The sequence below is a fragment of the Mya arenaria genome, chromosome 15, assembly GCF_026914265.1.
Source record: "Mya arenaria isolate MELC-2E11 chromosome 15, ASM2691426v1".
In the NCBI taxonomy this organism is placed as follows: domain Eukaryota; kingdom Metazoa; phylum Mollusca; class Bivalvia; order Myida; family Myidae; genus Mya; species Mya arenaria.
In genome coordinates, this window is record NC_069136.1 from 12,301,804 (window position 1) to 12,321,911 (window position 20,108).

The window sequence follows — 20,108 nt, forward strand, 5'->3', positions numbered from 1 at the left end:
CCCTTTGTCATGCTGTAAAATATGTATGGATCACCTCCCCTTTACATAAATTTGCCATTGATTTCTAATAAATAATTAGGATTGTTATTATCAGTTGATGTAATAGAAAGTATGTACACAGGTTATATAGTTACACAAACTCCTCTTTAAACAGATATTATTCTACCAGAGTTGAAATTATATTAGTAAATCTACTCAACACCTGTACAGTACACAGTGGCTTGATGACAAAGGCTCATTAAAGTCACAATAAAAAAAACTCAACTAGCCAAGAGGCAATGTATTATATTGATGATATACATGTTCAAGTATGTATAAAATATAATTTTGGCTAGTTGATTTTTTTTATTGTGACTTTAATGAGCCTTTGTCATAAAGCCACTGTGGTACAGTACATCTTATATGAAATCATTTTAAAACGTATGTACGCCAATACTGCAATAGGAAAAATAATAACCATTATCTGTAGCTCTTATAAACCATATTGGACAAAGAAGTGATCACAAATATCCCAAAATTACATAATATCACTCAAACTTCATTTCAGACTAAATAGTGAGTTATTCCGTATAAACAGCCGCTTCAGAGTCTACAGTGACTCGATGCATCAATATCCCACTTGTTGTTTTCCTAGCCAAGAATGACAGATCCCAGCGCTAAGTATATTGAGTGGAAAGATAACAGGCACTTGCTAGATAGTTAAAAAATGGCGATGCTCTGTCGATAGATTGATATGAATTTGTGTTTAATGAAACACTTAGATGTAACAAGAGAATAGTATTCTTCGGCTAAAAATATTTTATGTGTAACTTTTGTGTTTTTATTTAACAATGCAGTGAAATATTGTGGGGTTACAGTTACATTTGTATGAATCAGTTGACTTGTGGCGTTTATGGAACAAAATGAAAATCAAAATGTTGAAAAAAGTTCCCTGTACGCGCATTTTTGTGGCTTATAATGAGTCATTAACCCCTTTGGTATTCCCTTGCAAAAAGCCTCCATTTTGATTTAAATAAATTGTTAAATTGTTGAATTTTCCCCAATGCAAGTTGAACAAGACATGAAAATACAAAACAGTAATATGGCTTAAAAATTATTGCTGCTTCACTGAATCATTAATGATTATCATTTAACCTCCGACTTTTAAGTGGAATAAAATATCTCAGTGGCTATTTTAAAGGGACTTGTTCATGTTTTATTTGTTAAATAATATATCTTTAATTGGCGTAAGTATGCATTAACCCAAAGTCCCAAGTAAGAGCGAAGAGGCAGGTTGAAATTTCCAAAAACAATAATTGTGTATACGTATATTAATGGGATATTAATTTATCTTTTATATGGCATGATTTTTTATTTTCTCTGACTTCAGAGACTTCCTGCATGCACGACAGTTTAAAAAATAACACCGATAATTGTAAAGCTACTTGGAGTAGCTGATAGGCCAGTTACTGTATCTATTACAGTTCATTCACTAAAATGTTAACTTTTTTATTTGCAGGATGCTGAGTAGGTCAGTAAGATGATACCATTTACCACCAGAAACAGAAAGCTGGGACTGTCAGCAGACAGCGACAGCGCTAATTCTGAAATGATCTCCACATTAAAACGTTCCACATTACGGTTGAAACACATTCCATTGAAAGCAAAATGCTTTATTATAACAATTGTGCTGTTGGCTATTTACCTAGGTACTACGATTTATTTGTCTCTAAGAGAAAACAGATTAACAAAAGAGGAGTTTTTGGATGTGTATAAGTGTCCAGCATGTTATGGCCATAGTTTTTGCTTCAATTTCTTCGATAATCAGTTTGATTTGACAGGAATTTCAAAATATTCAATGTTGGATGTTGTTAATGTGAAAAATGTTCATTTTGCTTTCCACAAAGAGCACAATCACAGAGTAGTCCTTAAAAAACTTGCACATACAGTTGAAATAAAGAGAGTGGATGACCAAATATGTACAGAATCATTCAGGGAGCCAGGGTGTGACGTAGCTCGGAGATTTGTTTTATCAACGATTGGCAAAGATATCAGCAAGAACGGATTACAGCCAAAACATTTTAAAGATACAACATTTATGTTTCTTTGTGTGACCCATAAATTACTGGACAGAATTGTTGAAAGGTAATACCATAAATGTTCTAATAGACATGCATGCTGTGGGACATTTTTTGGGTGTTAATTCCAATTCTGCTTCTTTAACAATGCTTATTTGAACTCTTAACTAAAAAGATGCAATTTGTTCACATAAAAAGCATAACATCGGCGCAATTTGTTTATAGTGCATCCATTCAGGCTGCTATATTTAGCGGGCTCAAAAAAGATTGCTGAATTGGAAAATGTTCTTATTTAGCATGTAGGGTTCTTAAAAAGACACCCACATGGGATATCTAAAAGTACATTTACGGTGCACGTAAAACTGTAGTTGCATGTAATTGATTTATTAATATTTTGTACTCAAGTACCACTTTACAAAATAATTATGCCCCCCTTTGAAGAAGAGGGGTATATTGCTTTGTACATGTCGTTCAGTCGGTCGGTCGGTCGGTAGACCAAAGCTTGTCCGAGTGATAATTAAACAATTCCTTGACATATGGTCATCAAACTTGACATGAAGAAACGGCTTGACCAGTAGATGACCCCTGTTGATTTAAGGGGTCATCGGGTTAAAGGTCAAGGTCACAGTGACCTTAAATGGTAAAAGGATTTTAAAGCTTGTCCGAGTGATCAACACGGCCTGGACCTAATGTCATCAAACTTGATATGGAGGTTTGGTCTGACCAGTAGATGACCCCTACTGATTTTAGGGGTCATTGGTCAAAGGTCAAGGTCACAGTGACCTTGAATGATACAAGGTTGTCCGATTGGTAAATGGCCAATGCCTGCACCCACGGCACTCAATCTTGACTTGGAGGTTGGGTTTGACCAGTAGATGACCCCTATTGATTTTGGGGTTCATCGGGCTAATGGTCAAGGTCACATTGACCTTAAATGATAAAAACTTGTTTGAGTGATAACTCAACAATGCGTTCACCCATGGCCCTCAAACTTGACTTTGAAGTTTGGCCTGACCACTTCATGACACCTTTTGATTTTGGGGGTCATCTGGCTTAAGGTCAAGGTCACATTTACCTTGAATGATAAAAGGTTGTCCGAGTGATAACTCGACAATGCCTGCACCCATGGCCCTCAAACTTGAATTGTAGGTTGGGCCTGACCAGTTGATGACCCCTATTTACCTTTGGGGTCATCAGGTCATTGGTCAAGGTCATAGTGACCTTGAGGGGAAACTCAACAATTCCTGGACCTTCCTGGAAGTTTGGGCCTGACCAGCAGATGACTCCTCTTGATTTTGGGTTTCATCGGGTCAAAGGTCAAGGTCACAGTGACCTTTGACATGAAAAAGTTAACAAAGCTTCTCCCAGTGATATCTCAACAAAGCCTGGACCTATGTTCATCAAACTTGACAAGGGGGTTGGGCCTTAATTGTAGATAATCCCCTTATAATTTAAGGGGTCATTGGGTCAAGGTCACAGTGAACTTGAATGATAAAAGGTTGTCCGAGTGATAACTCGACAATGCCTGCACCCATGGCCCTCAAACTTGAATTGTAGGTTGGGCCTGACCAGTTGATGACCCCTATTTACCTTTGGGGTCATTGGTCAAGGTCATAGTGACCTTGAAGGGAAACTCAACAATTCCTGGACCTTCCTGGAAGTTTGGGCCTGACCAGCAGATGACTCCTCTTGATTTTGGGTTTCATCGGGTCAAAGGTCAAGGTCACAGTGACCTTTGACATGAAAAAGTTAACAAAGCTTCCCCCAGTGATATCTCAACAAAGCCTGGACCTATGTTCATCAAACTTGACAAGGGGGTTGGGCCTTAATTGTAGATGAACCCTTATAATTTAAGGGGTCATTGGGTCAAAGGTCAAGGTCACAGTGAACTTGAACGCAAAAAGCTTGTGTCTGTGTGATAACTGAATACTGCCTGCACCCATGGCCCTAAAACTTCACTTGGAGGTCCATGCATATTTCATTCAATTGTTCAAATAATCCTGACAACATGGCACTCAGGGTGGGGGGGGGCATTATGTTTGACAAACATCTCTTGTTCTTTATTCATTTATCTATTATGATTATACTATTAGGCTTCTTTGAATTGTTTCTCAACAGCATGTTCTTCAGGGGTATTTTCTCACGGCCTCTCAAAATGGACACCAGTACTGGTATCTACTAAGGAAACAGACTCGAGAGTGATTCTATTAGCTTGTATGAGTTTTTGTCACAGTCGAGCTAAAAGAAATTAGTATTCACTAAAAAGGGTAAGGTTTACGCCAAAGATATCTTATTGAAATGGGGCCCAGATGTTTCTGGGAATTGAGGTCAGATGATATTAGTCCTAATACTTGATTGTTTTTTACAGATACCAAGAGAAGTACAAGGGGACCATCGTTACTACCGATATTAACCTTCAGTTACTGTACACCGCCCGAGTCAACCCCGAGCCTCTCATGCTTCAGGTTGGTAGTAATTAGCAAATATTAATTGAAAATTATAAACTTAGTGGGATATGCTTGCCAATCAGTTGTCTCAAATCTTGTTAGAAATACAGCCAATCACAAGTGTACCGGGTATCCATTAAACCTTTATGAGTATTATAGTAACGATTTGAAAGTTAACAATGATGCGTTAACAATGTTGTTCAGTTTAAAAAAAAATGAATGATTTGCCCATTGTATTATTTAAATGTTGATGTTGCTGTTACTGTTTATTGTTTATAACTTTATTCACAAATTATACATATGTAATCAGAGAACTCCCTGATGCACACAATCTGAGCCTCTGACTATATTTTCTTGCAAGGGACCCTCATTTTCATCTTACTGCTTTTCACTTTGACCCCCAGAATATATATTTATTGAGTTTAATCTTTATACTTGGACCTTATAAAATTAAAATAGCCCGGATATTGTCAACAATTATCAGGGGCAATATTCATAAAGCTTCTTTGTGAAAATGTTCAACTGGCTAAAAAATTCCAATATCTATTTGAATACCCTCTACTTTTATCACATGCTTTCATATGCATTTATTACCATGTTTTACCATGTTCATGCTTATTTTCATATTTTTGGTGCATAAACATTGTGACTTTCCTTAATTTCAACTTTAAAAAAAGACAATTAAAAGTTGAAATTTTTCACTAAGCTGCTTTGTGAATACTGCCCCAGGGTGAATAGGGCAAACTCATATCATCAGTATGTTAACCTAGTTTTACTTATAATAATATGCTAGGATTGATAATACGCAGCTCGAAAGTGGTGAGAAAAAATGGGTAAAATATCTTAATACTAAGTGAAGTACAATGTACATGGAGAAAAAATGAAATTGAAACAATTTATTCAAAGTCCATCGATATGATCTATAGTATCCAGCCAATAATATTGATTGTATTCTTGGGAGAAAATGTGTACTTTCTATCATAAAATTTGATACTTTTAAATTTCAGACATTTCCGTCCTCCGAGGGCTGGCCTTTCCCGGCATATCTCGGGTCCTGCGGCCGCTTTATAGTGCAGGAATATGGGGGACAGCCTCTCAACAACTTTGTGAATGCCCCCTTTGAAAAGAGGGTAACAGTTCTCTTAATTTGTATAATGATTTTAAAGGTTGACCATATACCCATTCTGTCATTTTATTATAAATGTTATTTAAAATACAATATTGTACCAGGTATTTTGATTTGAAATTTGTGTAGAGAGCTCTTTATTCAAAATAGTTTTTTCACTACTTATATATAACCTGATATTTTTTCATCTCAATTTAAGTAAAATAAAGTCTTATTTATGACTGTTTACATTTAGAATATGATCAAAATCTGTTCTTTTAAATTCATTCTTTTCCTTGAAGTATTTCGCACACACTAGCTTATATAGCCAAAAAGATACAAAACAATTAATTAATTGTTATCAATAAATGTATCAATAAATGGAATGCTGCTAAAGCAAGTGAATAGCAACCCTAATTAATTTTGTTTAGGTAAAAAACTACCAAAAATATCATATCATTTTGTGTTTGTTTCCAGTTTCCCGACCTTCATTATTTTTTTGCACCAAACATTTTAATTTGTTTTACCTCCTTTTGGGGTAGCTTTGTGAACAGGAAAGACACATCTATGTACCTAGACAAAATGACTGTGTTTTTTCAGTGTGAAAATGGTATCTAAAAACAACTTTCAAAAACAGTAATGCCGACCTACCTCCCCTAGATGTTAGGCAGTGAAATTCGAAGCATTTATTTCTTTAGCCTTTAACATTTATGTCACAATTTCCTTCAGGCTGACCTGGCATACCAGATGTTAAAGATGGCAGAGAAGCTTACCACAGACCCAGAATGGAGCCTCTACTGGACAGATCTTGCGTATCAAAACTTTGCAGTTGATGAAGCAGGAAAACTTCTGTACATCGATGTGGAGAATATAGTGGTTGTAGATAAGGAGGCTACGAAGCTAGGTATGGTCAAAATTTTAACTTGACTGAGATCTGAAGAACGATGCAATGCTGAAATTTTGGTTAGGAATTGCATCACTCAAATACAAGCATATCTGAAATATTTCACACGTGTAGAAGCAGAAAAAAAAACATATGAACATAACTTAATTGTTTGCTTACATTGGTTGTGACCCGTCAAGGCCAAATCAGTCTTAAACTCATTGACAGAACTAAAAAAAATGATTCTCATTTTCTTTTTGTGTTTTACAGATATTTAAATTGTATGCTCAATTTGTATAAATTTGTTGAATTATATCAGTCAACCCGAAAACCTACAACGACCTGGCGGAATCTGTGTACACTGCATGTCAACATGCGAACGCCCAGGACTGCTTGAACTTTGACACCGACCAACTGTGCTCACACCAAGATGCAGACCACAATTACTACGCTGCCTGCAGAAACATGCTGTCTTCATCTGCAGATAATAGGCACTTGGGCGGGCTTGCAAACCTTCTGCATGACATTCCAGACAGAATAAATGTAGAGACTATAATTAATTTCTGTTTTAATAGGCATTTAAGTTTTTTTCCACTAACACAAATTTGGCAGTCCACAGGCTCTCAATTTTGCAGTTTGTCAAAATAAGCACTATATCTGACCAGAAAAAAGTGATTTTTAACTTTGGTTTGTAAAAAATTGTCAGACCACAATCTTGTAAAAATGAAAGGAAATGCATACTGACAATCATAAGCTTATACCTGTCTGGGCATTCAACTTATCTTAAATGAACAAATTAAAAGAGTGAAATATTGAAGGAATAACTTTTGATGGCGCAATGATTGAATATAATTGGATATCTGTCGATTGGAGCCCAACATCGGTGGTAATCCATTATGATCATCGATAATCGATTTTCATCAATATTTATAAATTTCCTTAAAAACCTAATGACTCAAATGTCGTTCGTTTTTAGCCGGATTTCTAAAAGAAATATTACAGGTTATAGAACGTCCAAATTCACACAGACAGGTTTAATAGGCGAATGGGCATTCATTGTAAGAAGTTTTTATTCCATGTCATAAATTCAATAGTTTTAATCCAATTATTATGAAACTTGGTCAGCATGTTGTCTTTGACACCTATTTATAAATATGGATCACCTCAGGTAAAATCTTAGAAGAAAAAAATCCCTGTCATGAATTTAATCATTTTTATCCAATTATTATGAAACGTGGTCAGAATACTTGTGTGGATGTAGGTACAATGGGCTACTTGTTTTTAAGTATTGGTCCTATCCTGTAAATCTAAAGTAACTGCTTGTGATTGTTTACTTAGCACATGTACATTAGATGAAGAAGTTGCATTGAACTTCTTTTTCATTATGTAAAAGCTCATTCTATTATATACTATATACACTTTTGATACTGTCCTTCACCAATTCTTGAGTACTGCTACTAAAGAAGACCAGGCCAGTCGCCTGTTGCAAACAACTAAATGTAATATAAACATTTATTTTTTAAGAAACTGGATTGTACTTCTAATATTTAATTAACACTGTACAAATCATGGTTTTAATTCATTGTCTCATGTTGTGTTTATGCAGTCTCAAATGAGTAAAACTTTAGAGACTTATCTTATAGGTAAATTGTATTTTTAAAAAAACTATAGTTGATATGTTTCCAAAGCATCCTTTTAAAATTGAAAGGAAATGACTGAAAGATACATAATAGTGGAATAATGTATTTATCATTCATGCTCCCTTCAGTAATATTGTAATATCAATTTCATACTGGAATACTGTTTGATGATCCGTTAAACAGGGTATCAGGTCTGTGCCATTAGTATATTGTTAACTATTGTTAACCTGGTTTTCACATAGTGAAACCTGGTTATTAGAATGACAAGCATCGTTGTTCGGGCAGGCGGCCTGTTTGACGTCAAACTCACTCATGAAACTGAATAATTTCAGTAAGGGTTGACATTTCTTGACCAAACTTTGTCTATAGGAAGAGTTTATGGATACCTTTCATGGGATTGCATTTGGGGTCCATAGAATCAAGGTCAAGGTCACTATTACTAAACGTAGAAAAGCAGTTGAAACTGAATAGCTGGAGTTAAGGTTGACATATCTTGTCCCAACTTCGTATAAAGGAAGAGTTTATGGATACCTTTCATGGTATTGCGTTTGGGGTCCCTAGGGTCAAGGTCAAGGTCACTGTTACTAAAAATAGAAAAACAGTTGAAACTGAATAACTTTAGTCAGGGTTCACATATCTTGACCAAACTTGGTATAAAGGAAGAGTTTATGGAGACCTTTCATTGGATTGCGTTTGGGGTCCCTAGGGTCAAGATCACTGTTACTAAAAATAGAAGAATGGTTGAAACTGTTGAATAACTTAAGTCTGTCAATCATTGAAAACCAGGTTTTGTCACATAGCAGCGTTTCTTGTTTTTCCTGAATTGATGATCGAAAGAGGAATTTCTGTGCAGATGTTTAAGCAGGAGGTTCTGGGACACTCTTCGCACCTACACATTGTTATTGTGAAGAAGTGTAACCAATCTTTTTGTAAATCTTTTCAGATTTTTAGGTTCTGACCAACTTAAAAAAAAACCATCAGAGTGTCATTTTCATGTGCTAAAGACCATTTCTGTGAAAATATCAGGGAGCAATTTTATCATGAGTCCAAGATTTATTTAAGCAGTAATACTGCACTGTTTTAAATCATACAAAAATGAACAACAGAAAAAAAAGACTTTCTTAAAGGTATGGAAGTAAGTTATGTGTATTTTATTGATCTGTTTTCTGTATTATAGAGCCATTGGGACCTTGATCACCACCTGAACTCATGCGTCCGACCCAGTGTGCCTCAAGGTCGTGTGAAATCTGCCCACCACCTCATGTTGGCGTTGGAACACATACGGGACAGCAAATCACCATGAAAGTCATGATTGTATTGGATGTATCTGTGATGTTTTATCATATTTCCCATGCAGATATCAATGAGGCTTGGATTTGAAAACATTGGGCGGATTGTTTAGAATTTAGTTAAAGTTAACAATGAGATTAATGATATTGTTGTTAACTTTAAAATATGAAATATTTGACGATGTTCTATTACACATATTTAGATACAAAAAAGCTCAGCTAAAACAGCTGTCTCAAATTTTGTTTAAAATACAGAGATTACAAGCGTTTTCATTAAAACTCTGAGCAGTTATGAGTTACAATGCACCAGTCAATTGTTACCAGTGCCCCCCCCCAGGTCTGGGGGTATACCGGGGATAGCCAGGGAAATGGGCCGTGTTTTTACCTTTCAGGTGGCCCCGCAGTGCCGGGTGAATGCGGTGGATTTGTCTTCGAGCAAAATATAGCGGGGAATGGGCCTTACCTAGGGTCCCTTGGGTGCAGGGGCATTTGGCGGGGATTTTACCATCAGTTCGTCTCCCGCAGGGCAGGGATTTTACCCGGGGTTGGCTGGACTGAAAGTCAAAGTCCCCGCTATTCCCCTGACCTGGGGGGGCCGTGGTTACAATTGACTGGTGCATAAGGTAATAATGATGATGTTGTTAATGTCATCTTCAACAAAGATCTGAACAATCAGTCCAATATCTTATTAATTTTGGTGCTTGGATGTTTATTTTTTGTTTAATTATTCAAGCGTTATGATTGTGTGTTGGTATTTTTTGGATATGGTGATATTTTTGAAGGTCTTATGCTCTGCTTAAATTTGAGAATTAGCCTGTTTTGATCGATACTGACCACGCTGGATCGATTTCAGTAGCTGAGAATAGTTTAAAACATTGTAAGATTTTGTTTTCATAATTTTTGGTCCAAGATAGTCAGTCATAAGCAGTTTGTTATATGACAAATGGACAAATTTCAATAGTTCATAAATGGATAATTATGTTTCATGTAATCTCATGTGTACCATGTGCTTGGACAGATTACAAGTGTCCCCCAATTAACAGATATTAATTGATCAGCATAGCAGATTAGCAGCTGGTCACGAAGGTATATCGGTTATCTTGACACATTTATTGGGGTATTACAGTCATCGAAATTAGACTTTTGGATCAACAAGCCCGAATTATTATACTATTGCTTGGCATCAAATTTTTTAACATGCCCTGCTATATAAAATTCAGAATTTGAGGAAGCCCGAAAGACATTTTACTAGTGCAGGCCTTCCGGGCTTGTGCTAATTTCGACCACTGGTATTTGGGAATGTGTAAAGATCAAAACAAGATTGGTGTATTACTTTTTCTATGCTGATTAGGTGAAATTATGTTACGCGTATAGATACTTACATGTCTTTCCATTTGTGGATTACCACACTTACAATTTCAAAATTAACTTTAGAAGAACATGAAGCACCTGTTCATGTTTTTTGGCTCAAATTTCACTGAATTAATATTGCATATCATTTGATATTGTATGCCTTAGATCCAATATTGGAATGAAAATATTATCATAAGATAAAACACATCAATATACAGAGAGATTGATATTTACTATATGCACACTATTTTTGGACTTAGACTGATTGTGATTTCAAAATTTTAGCAATGTTGAGGAGTGCTGCTAACTACCGGTAAGCTACCAGTATAACATAATGAAATTTAGAAAAATAATGTTCAGCATAAAACATCAATCTCGAACGTCAAGATGAAAAACTGTGATCGGATCTTTTGTCAGCAGTCTTATATCACAGGTTCTGAGACACTTAAGCAAAAATTGGCTCATTTCAAGGCAAGAAATAAAAAGCTTGTCAAAACGGTCCATCTATGAGAGTGCAGCTATAACTTCAACAACACATTTGTCTGATGGGAACATGAGATATTGCTAGTAATATGTCCCATGGTACATTACGATGTACGGGCATAATCAAGTCCCATGTGTTTTCGACAATGTCATTTGAATGCTTGTTGTGTCCTCTTAATAAGATGTCATCATTGAACCCTTCTTGGTGCTCTGGTGTAACAACAATTGCCATTGTCAATTAATATTTGATCATGTTCATTCCATTATAATTATTACCGGTACTATCCACAGGCCTTATTCGACAATGATCTGAGTAAATCTTACCGTAGTTGTAAATTCAATTATTCTACATATTTATGTGTATTATAATAGCCTGTATTTTAATAAAGTTGAGAAAATGAAGAAAATCAACTTGTTACAATATATGTGTAATTTAAACAGATTTAAACAAAATGAAGTTAACTCAAAGATTCTTTATGAAACAGGGTCTAGCCTTGTCTATATTAATGTATTGTATTCTTATATGATTGTGTAATTATATGCCATAAATGGCTCAGGAATGATTAAATAACAAATTTTAATCCTTGTCTTCTTCCGAAATTTGAAAAAAGTAGACAACCCTTATTTAAAAATGTTAGCCTTTTTGGAGAGGCCCAACCCTAACATTTTTCAACATGTTTATATTTACAATTACAAAGTCAAGTTTAAATGTGAGATGAATCGCCCCAGACACACCAGAGGTAGACCCTTTTACAGTTAGATACAATTGGTTTCTTTCATGTGCAGACATAATATATTATCAACCAATAATAATGAAACTTGGTGACAGTTCATGTGGGAATCATGTCTTGGTAAACTTCAATTCTGAGATGAATCTCCTCAGAAGTTCCAAATGTACGCCCAATTTACACTATAGAATTGAAGTTTGATGCATTTTATGCAGTCAATAGCTTAGGTAATTACCATCTGGTCTTGATGAAATTTGTAGATGTTGTTTATGTCAACGTCTCAGGCAAATTTGATTTACAAAGAAACTGCCTTAGCAACATCATTCTCAGGCAAGTTTGATTTACAAAGATACCGCCTTAGCAACATCAGAGTTATGCCAACAAGGCTGAGCTAGCTGCTTGAAATCATTGTTTTCAAAGCATTGCTCTTTAACCAAGAATGTTATGATGGCTATGCATGACAGTGATGTCATACAAGACATTGTACTAGAAAATCTGAACAATAACCTCGAGAGTGTGCCCTAAATGACCTTAACGGCGTAGTTTAAGCCTTTTATAAGTGACCCCTCCCCCCCAAAAAAACCCCCAACAAACTGTGTACAGTACACAACCTCTGTGTATTGATCTTAATCTACTTGCATTGATCCTTCTCATCAGATCTCTAAACTGAGTATCCTTTTGAAAGTTTTTTTTATAGAAATGGACCCTAATTGGCGCTGAGCCAATAAACGAATACATAGGAAATTGGCCTCTACTGTGACACCAGTGCAATTAGCAGATGCACAGAAGGGGTTTATCATGCCAAACATTCCTTTAACTACCGTTAGGCCTTTAAATAAATGACCAACCAAGAAACATTCTGGAGGAGACAAAATACAAGGAGTTTTGACCAATGTCCTTTGAGTGTGACCACGACCTACATATATAGCTCTTGCTTATGAGATGCCATCTCCTCATGGTTGACATTTGTTCCAGGTTCATTAAAAACAAGACAACAAAAACATTGCATAGTCAAGATAAGGCACGTCAAATAAAGGGATTTTGATAAGTGGTGCCTTGACCATTGACAAGCAAGTGTCTTCCAAATGACATTCTGGACTCATGATGAACATTTGTGCCAAATTATTTTAAAATCCCTTAATGCATGACTAAGTTACAGCTTGTACATTTAAGATTTACCAAACGCTGGCACAGAAACATGACAAATACACCTGAAGAGTTTGTTGGACAGAAAGCAGTTAGCATTTTTGCCTATATGGACAGATAGCCACATTTTGGGTTAGAAGCAGAGCTCTGTTAGAATGTAGCGCTAATGCGTTGCAAAGGCACCACATCTTGGATAAGAAGCAGAGCTCTGTTAGAATGTAGTGCTGTTGGGGTAAGAACATACCACATTTTGGATTAGAAGCAGAGCTCCAAACTTAGCACCTTGCATGGTGGTGCTCTAACTCACCACGCCTTGAATGGCAGCCAGATATCAATTAAGAAATGTTGAGGGATAAATAAATGAAAGGACATGCAATAAATACAAGTAAATTTATTTTGCATTTTATAAATTTCACAACCTTAAGGTATATTAAATAATACCTTTTAAAAATAACACAAAAGCAAAATATATAAGGCCAACAAGCCATGAGATTATAATACATCTTTATCCTCAACATTTTAAAGAAAGATTTTACAACATTTGCAATATGAAAATCACAATAATCCTACATTTTCCATTAACAATTAAACAAGTAAAGAAGTTAAAGGCTTAAAAGGCGAGCATAAATGATAGGTGCATAATCCTTCACCAACATATAGTAATATGCTAAATTCTGTTGGTATATTTTATGAAAGACGCTTGTTTTGGGTAATCTGCATGTTATCTAAATAAATGTTATATTTTCAAAAGAAAGTATAATCTACAGTGGAACCCCATTGTCAAACTTGATTGTCTCAAAATTCCTTGCTGGCTTGAACTGGATGTAAAGGACTGATTTCTTTATACTGAAGGTAAGCATTCCTACTTGGCTCAAATTTTCCGAGCCAATGGGATTCGACTGTACTTTAATTTAACGTCAATGGAACAGCTGTTTTGAATCATATTTTCCCTAGAACAATTAACCCGCACAGTAGCTTACATACTAAATTAAGGAAGCATATATTAAGATTATAAAATTGCTACTTAAACTACAAACAATTAATAAAAGATTAACTAACAGAATAATGCTTAAATCAAACAATTAATAACATAATAAAAATCACTCTTACAACAAAAGATAAGCTAACACATGTTGAAACTAAAAGCACTACTTCTATATTAAAAAATGGAAAAAAACAAAAACACTTTTTTTTATATATATATATATATATATATATATATATATATGTATATTTAACACATTCTAACAACTTTTCAGCTTGGTGAAGTACTGGTTCAAAAAATTTAGATTATGAGAAGTATTGCAGAATTGGACCCTAAACCTAATCAATTATCAAATTGAACTGGAATGATAGTTTCAATTCACTTTTGGAGAATAATCAAGACTGTATATATTATTCTTTCATTATAACCTTGTGTTTTGTGGTTAATAAACCACAGGTACAAAAAAATAAAATAATTGCAAGGCAGCATGTGTATATGTTCATGGCTCCATTTTAAAATAATCATCATATTTACAAAAAATCACACATAACACGTAAAAGTTTTTTAAAAGAAATTTACACGTTTGGTAATCATATACTTGTGGATTACAGTCATGTACCTTATTATGAACCCGTAACCAGCTTGTAAACAAAAAAACTATATCTAAGGGCCCTGGAATGCTCACCTGACCATGGCTTTCCTGTTAAATATTTTTATGAAATGTGCCAGTGCTTGACAAAACTTATATTCAATCTTGACCTATATTTGATAAAGACAAATCTTTTCTAATCCTACAATATCATTAACAACTTCTATAGAGTTAACATGAATCATCTACGGGTATTTGTTGATCTAATTGAACTCCCCATTTGACCTAATTCTCAAGTTGTTGTTTTTTGTCAGATATAACAAATATTTGAACTCGATTAAAACTTCTTTCCGATCCGGTTTTCTTAGATTTAACCTAGTTATTGACCCAAGATGACACATAATCTTACTTGTCTGGGATTTCATCATGACAACCATTCTGACCAATAATTAGAAGCATTTGTCTAAATTTGTGGCCTCTGTTCTGTTTTCTAACACTTGACCTAGTGACCTAGTTTTAACCTCAAATGACCCATATTTAACTGTGTCCAAAATTTCACCAGGACAATCATTTTGACCAATTTTTAGATTTGTCTACAATGGTTGTCTCTTGTGTAAACTAGCCTTTTCTTAGATTTGACCTAATGACCTAGTTTTTTATGCAGGATGAAGCACTTTTAAATGTGTCCATGATATCATCAAGATAATCATTCAGACCAATTTTCAGCAATATTGGTTTAAAATCTGGCCTCTAGAGAGTAAACAAATGAGCTTTTGACAGACTAAAGACAAACGACAGCCACAATGCTCATCTTTGACCACTTCTTGGTCAGGTGAGATAAAAATTAAACAACAGGTTTTGATTAAATAACAAAAAACATAACATAAATAGTCTTGCACAACATAAATATAACATTAAATTTACATCATAAACACATAACCTAACATATACCCTATGAAGTTAAATCATAATATCGTTAAAACCCTAAAACAAGACTGACTTTCAAAGGCATGCATACATGTAATATCCATCGGCAGGGTGAAAAAATTGTTTTATTTTTTGGGAATGTAATAAATACTAATGCAGACTAGATGGCTTTACAACAATGCATTTTCTTAAATAATATATATATAATCAATATAGTGCTTTTCAGTCAAAAACTAGAAATGTGTCCATAGGACACGGATGCCCCCACTTCGATTTTTTGTCACAGAAAATAAGCCATAATGATTTTTGAAGTATTTTTGGCAAAAAAGGGCCGTAACTCCTAAATGACTAAAGCGATTTCCATAACTATCGAACTTGATCAAGATATTATGGTCACAAACATGTGTTTAAAGTTTGGTGAGGATTGGACAAACAGTTTTCAAGAATTAGATCGGAAACAATCTTCGGGACGTATTTTTCAAGTCTTTTTTTGCAAATAAAGGGCCGTAACTCCTAAATGACAAAAGCGATTTCCATGGCTAAGGAACTTGATCAAGATATTATGGTCACAAACATGTGTTTAAAGTTTGGTGAGGATTGGACAAACGGTTTTCAAGAATTAGATCGGAAACAATCTTCGGGACGTACGTACGTACAGACAGACAGACGTACGTACGGACAAGGGCAACCCTATATGCCGCCACTTTGTGGGGGCATAAAAACTAGTATGAATGAAATGTTTTTATAAATAGAAAATGCCAAAATAATGTCCAAGAGTATTTAATGACAATATACACCTAGTAGGCAATATTCCTCGGTTGTTCAGAGCAAAATCCCCTCGGAAGCCTCCCAAAAATATATACTGAGTATTTGAGAAATGGATGCATTTTTTTACATGTCAAAAATCCCCTGGACTTATGACAAAATCCCCTAAAAATCTTAACAAAATCCCCTGGACTTGTGACAAATTCCCCTAAAAATCTTAACAAATTCCCCTGGAATTTTGACAAAATCCACTAGAAATCTGAACAAAATCCCCTGAAATGGTCTTTAGAAGTATGGCATATATGGATGGGTATGAAATATAAAAATAATTTCTCCTTGGTAATAGAACTTCACAATTTAAATGGAACAAATGAGTTCTTCAACTCCACAAGGGTTTGAATGGGGTTTGAATGAGGATTTAACAATAAGCACATAATTATATTTATAGCAATAATTCTTAATACCTTGTTTTATATGGGCATGCCAGCAGTTAATATGGAGTAATATGTTCTGTAATTTTTAAGTGTTAGAGTAAGAATATAAATAATTTATTTAAGCATATAGTTGATTTTTTACATGTATATTTAGAGCAAAATTCATTCTTAATTTTTTTTATAAAGGGGCACTTTGTCACAGTCTCAGTAAATTAATTTATTTAAAAAATATGTTTATGTTTTTTAAATGTTTTCAAATATCACAGGATATGTGGGATAGTTCAGTTAAAATTCAGGTTGCCGCTGATGGCACAGCTGTGAAATATCCCTGTAATTTGCTGCTTAATATACCATCAATGTTTGTTCAACATAAAAAAAATTGTAGGCAGAGTCCTTCAAACAGATTACAGCAAGCTATTGTATGTTCATCAAATAAGCACAAATAATATCACTGATAGCATGTTTAGTCCTCACAATGCAAATAACAGCATCTGGTACAGTTCCAATAATGGCAGCAGCTTTTACAAAGGGGAGAAACTCACATTACACTTGTAATAAATTAAGGGAGAAGGGAGGCAACTCACAAAATGGCAGCAGTAGGTGCAAGTGGGATAACCCACATTTGTGTGAATGAGAAGTAAGGGAGAGTATTCTCATCTGTCAGTGCGGCAAGGGGTCGGTAGCAACCAGGTAGGGAAAACACCGTTTCCAGAACTAGAAAACATAGTAACCCATATAAATATCACAGGTTAACAAAGCACCCCTATTGGATGCCAACATTTCCAGATATGGAAAATTTCTATATCTGGAAACTTTGGTCAAAACATATAATATTGATATTTCTATATCTGGAAACGTTGGTCAAAGCATATATATATATATGACATCACCCATATAATTATCACGGTTTAACAAGGCATCGCTATTGGATGCCAACGTTCCAGAACTAAAAAACATAGTAACCTGCATAAATATCACTGTTTAACAAAGCATTGTTATTGGATGCCAAAGCTTGTTTGTTTCTCGCCATTTGCCTGTTGCAAAATGAGCATTAAAAAATCAAACAATTACTTGAGCAAGAGCGCTGGGTCATGTGCTGGTATTCAATAAGCAACTTAAATTTAAGATAAGAAACTAAGTGTTTTGATTGCCCTGTATATTTAGCTGACCAATAGCCTGAATGAAATCACTGAGGCATGTCTAAGGATAAGGTCAATATTGAATACTGGCCATGGTTCAAGTTTTTGTTTGACTCCACAAACATTAATTCCAAGGGCGACTAAAGGCTATAATATAATGTTGTTCTTATATGCATACTAAAACAACAAAAAATCATGATAATGATCATTTGAACCATACTATCTAAATACTGTTTTATGATGTTCTTTTATATTATGCAACAGCTTTGTATTAATTTAACTGCAGGGTCATAAGCTTCAGTTTTTAAAATAAAAAATTATATCATCAACTGTGTAGATGTGTATGCCCTTATAGAGTGCTGGGAGGTTGTAGATGTGTATACCCTTTTAGAGTGCAAGAAGGCTGTAGATGTGTATGCCCTTATGGAGTGCTTGGAGGCTGTAGATGTGTATACCCTTTTAGAGTGCAAGAAGGCTGTAGATGTGTATGCCCTTATGGAGTGCTTGGAGGCTGTAGATGTGTATACCCTTTTAGAGTGCAAGAAGGCTGTAGATGTGTATGCCCTAATAGAGTGCTGGGAGGCTGTAGATGTGTATGTCTTAGAGTGCTGGGAGACTGTAGATGTGTATGCCCTAATAGAGTGCAAGAAGGCTGTAGATGTGTATGTCTTAGAGTGCTGGGAGGCTGTAGATGTGTATACCCTTTTAGAGTGCAAGAAGGCTGTAGATGTGTATGCCCTAATAGAGTGCAAGAAGGCTGTAGATGTGTATGTCTTAGAGTGCTGGGAGGCTGTAGATGTGTATACCCTTTTAGAGTGCAAGAAGGCTGTAGATGTGTATGCCCTAATAGAGTGCTGGGAGGTTGTAGATGTGTATACCCTTTTAGAGTGCAAGAAGGCTGTAGATGTGTATACCCTTTTAGAGTGCAAGAAGGCTGTAGATGTGTATGCCCTAATAGAGTGCAGGGAGGTTGTAGATGTGTATGCCCTAATAGAGTGCTGGGAGGTTGTAGATGTGTATACCCTTTTAGAGTGCAAGAAGGCTGTAGATGTGTATGCCCTAATAGAGTGCAAGAAGGCTGTAGATGTGTATGTCTTAGAGTGCTGGGAGGCTGTAGATGTGTATACCCTTTTAGAGTGCAAGAAGGCTGTAGATGTGTATGCCCTAATAGAGTGCTGGGAGGCTGTAGATGTGTATTCCCTTTTAGAGTGCAAGAAGGCTGTAGATGGGTATACCCTTTTAGAGTGCAAGAAGGCTGTAGATGTGTATACCCTTTTAGAGTGCAGGGAGGCTGTAGATGTGTATGCCCTAATAGAGTGCTGGGAGGTTGTAGATGTGTATGCCCTTACGGAGGCTGTAGATGTGTATGCCTTAGAGTGTAGGAAGGCTGTAGATGTGTATGCCCCTATAGAGTGCATGGAGGCTGTAGATGTGTATGCCTTAGAGTGCTTGGAGGCTGTAGATGTGTATGCCCTTATAGAGTGCATGGAGGCTGTAGATGTGTATGCCCTTATAGAGTGCATGGAGGCTGTAGATGTGTATGCCCTTATGGAGGCTGTAGATGTGTATGCCTTAGAGTGTAGGAAGGCTATAGATGTGTATGCCCCTATAGAGTGCATGGAGGCTGTAGATGTGTATGCCTTAGAGTGTAGGAAGGCTGTAGATGTGTATGCCCCTATAGAGTGCATGGAGGCTGTAGATGTGTATGCCCTTATAGAGTGCATGGAGGCTGTAGATGTGTATGCCTTAGAGTGCATGAAGGCTGTAGATGTGTATGCCCTTATAGAGTGCATGGAGGCTGTAGATGTGTATGCCTTAGAGTGCATGGAGGCTGTAGATGTGTATGCCTTAGAGTGTAGGAAGGCTGTAGATGTGTATGCCCTTATGGAGTGCATGGAGGCTGTAGATGTGTATGCCTTAGAGTGTAGGAAGGCTGTAGATGTGTATGCCCTTATAGAGTGCATGGAGGCTGTAGATGTGTATGCCTTAGAGTGTAGGAAGGCTGTAGATGTGTATGTCTTAGAGTGTAGGAAGGTTGTTGATGTGTATGCCCTTATGGAGTGCAGGGAGGCTGTAGATGTGTATGCCTTAGAGTGTAGGAAGGCTGTAGATGTGTATGCCTTAGAGTGCAGGGAGGC

General features: G+C 35.8%; 2 protein-coding genes across 2 annotated transcripts in view; one reads left to right on the forward strand and one right to left on the reverse strand.

Annotated features, from left to right (window-relative positions):
• Positions 1-51: 51 nt before the first annotated feature.
• On the forward strand, positions 52-11,817 carry LOC128220553 (divergent protein kinase domain 2A-like). The gene is made up of 7 exons (XM_052928992.1): positions 52-109; positions 1,499-2,124; positions 4,426-4,522; positions 5,512-5,634; positions 6,339-6,513; positions 6,812-7,035; positions 9,310-11,817. Exons 2-7 carry the CDS (start codon positions 1,520-1,522, stop codon positions 9,433-9,435), a joined length of 1,350 nt encoding a protein of 449 aa, XP_052784952.1. The 5' UTR covers positions 52-109; positions 1,499-1,519; the 3' UTR covers positions 9,436-11,817.
• Positions 11,818-13,502: 1,685 nt separating this feature from the next.
• The window catches only part of LOC128219946 (alkaline ceramidase 3-like), a 32,848-nt gene continuing 26,242 nt past the window's right edge, over positions 13,503-20,108 (reverse strand). Inside the window, exon 10 of the mRNA XM_052928142.1 lies at positions 13,503-17,545. Coding sequence (XP_052784102.1) covers positions 17,492-17,545 — 54 coding nt within the window. The 3' untranslated portion in view covers positions 13,503-17,491. The remainder of the gene's footprint in view (positions 17,546-20,108) is intronic.

Bases quoted from the DNA above. Each gene is read 5' to 3' on its own strand.
- LOC128220553 (XM_052928992.1), top strand. From the start codon at position 1,520: ATGATACCATTTACCACCAGAAACAGAAAGCTGGGACTGTCAGCAGAC. The intron at 6,514-6,811 runs GTATGGTCAAAA...GAATTATATCAG, and splicing joins TAAGGAGGCTACGAAGCTAG to TCAACCCGAAAACCTACAAC. The intron at 7,036-9,309 runs GTAGAGACTATA...TCTGTATTATAG, and splicing joins ACATTCCAGACAGAATAAAT to AGCCATTGGGACCTTGATCA.